Raw genomic sequence first — 3,524 nt, forward strand, 5'->3', positions numbered from 1 at the left:
GCTGCGCCCGACGGTGCCCGAAGATGCTGAGCGGCGTCTGGGTCCTCAGCGTGTTAACCGTGGCCGGGATCTTACAGACCGAGAGTCGCAAAACTGCCAAAGACATTTGCAAGATCCGCTGCCTGTGCGAGGAGAAGGAGAACGTCCTGAATATTAACTGTGAAAACAAAGGATTTACAACCGTCAGCCTGCTCCAGCCCCCCCAGTACCGGATCTACCAGCTCTTCCTCAATGGGAACCTCCTGACCAGGCTGTACCCCAACGAGTTCGTCAACTACTCCAACGCCGTCACGCTCCACCTGGGCAACAACGGGCTGCAGGAGATCCGGCCCGGGGCTTTCAGCGGCCTGCGGACCCTCAAGAGGCTGCACCTCAACAACAACAAGCTGGAGGTGCTGCGCGAGGACACCTTCCTGGGCCTGGAGAGCCTCGAGTACCTGCAGGCTGACTACAACTACATCAGTGCCATCGAGGCCGGGGCCTTCAGCAAGCTCAACAAGCTCAAAGTGCTCATCCTCAACGACAACCTCCTGCTGTCACTGCCCAGCAATGTGTTCCGCTTCGTGCTGCTGACCCACTTAGACCTGAGGGGCAACCGGCTCAAGGGCATGCCCTTCGCGGGGGTGCTGGAGCACATCGGGGGCATCATGGAGATCCAGCTGGAGGAGAACCCGTGGAACTGCACCTGCGACCTGCTGCCCCTCAAGGCCTGGCTGGACACCATCACCGTCTTCGTGGGCGAGATCGTGTGTGAGACCCCCTTCAGGCTGCACGGCAAAGACGTGACCCAGCTGACCAGGCAGGACCTCTGTCCTCGGAGGAGCTCTGGTGACGCTGGTCAGAGGGGTGGCCATGGAGACAGCCACATCCAGAGGCTGTCCCCCACCATGAACCCTGCCCTCACCCCGACCCGGGTCCCCAAAGCCAGCCGGCCACCCAAGATGAGAAACCGGCCCACACCCCGGGTCACTGTGTCCAAGGACAGGCAGAGCTTTGGCCCCATCATGGTGTACCAGACCAAGTCCCCCATGCCCCTCACCTGTCCCAGCAGCTGTGTCTGTACCTCGCAGAGTTCAGACAATGGCCTCAACGTCAACTGCCAGGAAAGGAAGTTCACCAATATCTCCGACCTGCAGCCCAAACCCACCAGTCCAAAGAAACTCTACCTGACCGGGAACTACCTGCAGGTTGTGTACAGGAACGACCTCTCCGAGTACAGTTCCCTGGATTTGTTGCACTTGGGGAACAACAGAATCGCAGTGATCCAAGCGGGCGCCTTCGCCAACCTGACCAGCCTGCGCAGGCTGTACCTGAATGGCAATTACCTGGAGGTGCTGCACCCGGCCATGTTCCACGGCTTGCAGAGCCTGCAGTACCTCTACTTAGAGTACAATGTCATCAAGGAGATTAAGCCGCTGACCTTTGCCACCCTGATCAACCTCCAGCTTCTGTTCCTGAACAACAACCTTCTGCGTGCCCTCCCCGAGAACATCTTCGGGGGCACGGCCCTCACCAGACTCAACCTGCGCAACAACCATTTTTCTCACCTGCCTGTCAAAGGCGTCCTGGACCAGCTGCCTGCCTTTATCCAGATTGACCTGCAAGAGAACCCGTGGGACTGCACGTGTGACATCATGGGCCTCAAGGACTGGACAGAGCACGCCAACTCCCCCGTCATCATCAATGAAGTGACCTGCGAGTCACCTGCTAAGCACGCAGGCGAGATCCTCAAGTTTCTGGGGAGGGAGGCAATTTGCCCAGACAGCCCCAACTTAGCTGATGGCACCGTCCTGTCCATGAACCACAACACAGACCCACCGCGCTCTCTGAGCGCGTCTCCCAGCTCCTACCCTGAACTCCACACAGAGGTGCCACTCTCTGTCTTAATCCTGGGGTTGCTGGTGGTCTTTATCTTATCTGTCTGCTTTGGGGCCGGTTTGTTCGTTTTCGTCCTGAAACGCCGAAAGGGGGTGCCAAGTGTCCCCAGGAGTGCCAACAACTTAGACGTGAGTTCCTTCCAACTCCAGTACGGCTCCTACAACAGCGAGACACATGACAAATCCGACGGCCACGTCTACAACTACATCCCCCCACCTGTGGGTCAGATGTGCCAGAACCCCATCTACATGCAGAAGGAGGGGGACCCAGTGGCCTATTACCGCAACCTGCAAGAGTTCAGCTATGGCAACCTGGAGGAGAAGAAGGACGAGCCGGCCCCCCTCGCTTACACTATAAGTGCCACCGAGCTGCTGGACAAGCAGGCCACACCCCGAGAGCCCGAGTTGCTCTACCAGAATATTGCCGAGCGTGCCAAGGAGCTCCCCAGCACTGGCCTGGTCCACTATAACTTTTGTACCTTACCTAAAAGGCAGTTCGCCCCCTCGTATGAATCTCGACGCCAAAACCAAGACAGAATCAATAAAACCGTTTTATATGGAACTCCCAGGAAATGCTTTGTGGGGCAATCCAAGCCCGACCACCCTTTGCTGCAAGCTAAGCCGCAGTCAGAACCAGACTACCTCGAAGTTCTGGAAAAACGTACTGCAATCAGTCAGCTGTGAAGGGAAATCACTCACAACCCTCTGGCATCAAAGACGCTGCTGCCCCAGACCTTCGAAGGCAGCACAGCATTGGCTCTGTGTTTGTGTTCTCTTTCCCAGCTTTAGGGGGGACTGTGGAGATGGAGGAAGCAGTGATCATGTCACTGCACGTTTTCCTTTAAATTATTTCTCTTTTCCATTCTTCCTTTCCCTCCCCAGTATTTTTTTTTCCATCTTGTCCTTTTTAGGATCCATCATTAAATAGGAATGTTTCTACAGTGCATTCTTTTCACATATTTGTTTATGATTTTTCTTTTTCTTTTGTTTTCCAGTGTTGGAATGGAAAGAGAAGATTATAGTGAAAAAAAAAAAAAAACAAAAATGAGTAGGCAAACTTTTCAAATGAAACTAGCTATTTCATGTATTTTGGAAAAGATCTCCAAAGATCTTTTGGGACCCTGACTTCTTTTGTAAATAATGATATATGGTATTTCTGTCTGCAGTCACCAAGTATAGCCAATGGGCATCACTTCTTTGTGGTAAAGTGCCTTTGCACTTTAAGTACATTACTTAAATGTTGCTTTTAGCTTTGATAAATTGGACATATTTTAATGTGTTGTATTTTTGACATTAAAAATACTGTAAAAATAGATCGATATGTCAGCTATATTAAATCAAAGTACAGTTTGCTTGAGTTATAGAAACCAGCTTGTCATCAAATGATTCTAGTTATAGGACTTTATAGAGTTAATTGTAAAATATTTCCTTTCCTCTGGGTTTAATTGATTTTATTTAAGTCAACTAAGAGGGTTTAACAATGGACTTGAGGTCATAAACCACCTCAGTCAGAATTAATAATTCATTAATAAAATATATTTAACCCAATATCAGAGTGACTTGGACATTTAATGCCCTTCCGTAATCATTATTGTACACTAACATGATCAGTATTTTAGATTATTTTGCTAATTAAGAATACATGAC

At 50.9% G+C, this 3,524-nt stretch overlaps 1 protein-coding gene across 1 annotated transcript; it reads left to right on the plus strand.

Annotated features, from left to right (window-relative positions):
* Window positions 1–14: 14 nt before the first annotated feature.
* On the plus strand, window positions 15–2,561 carry LOC102858285 (SLIT and NTRK-like protein 2-like). The gene has a single exon (XM_006881835.1). The coding sequence runs from the start codon at window positions 24–26 to the stop codon at window positions 2,559–2,561; it is 2,538 nt and encodes an 845-aa protein (XP_006881897.1). The 5' UTR covers window positions 15–23.
* The last annotated feature ends 963 nt before the right edge of the window (window positions 2,562–3,524 follow it).

The sequence above is a fragment of the Elephantulus edwardii genome, unplaced genomic scaffold (assembly GCF_000299155.1).
Source record: "Elephantulus edwardii isolate Elephantulus edwardi_28Jun2011 unplaced genomic scaffold, EleEdw1.0 scaffold00016, whole genome shotgun sequence".
NCBI lineage: Eukaryota > Metazoa > Chordata > Mammalia > Macroscelidea > Macroscelididae > Elephantulus > Elephantulus edwardii.

What these genes read in the sequence shown, in the direction of transcription:
- LOC102858285 (XM_006881835.1), top strand. Translation starts at nt 24, where the DNA reads ATGCTGAGCGGCGTCTGGGTCCTCAGCGTGTTAACCGTGGCCGGGATC.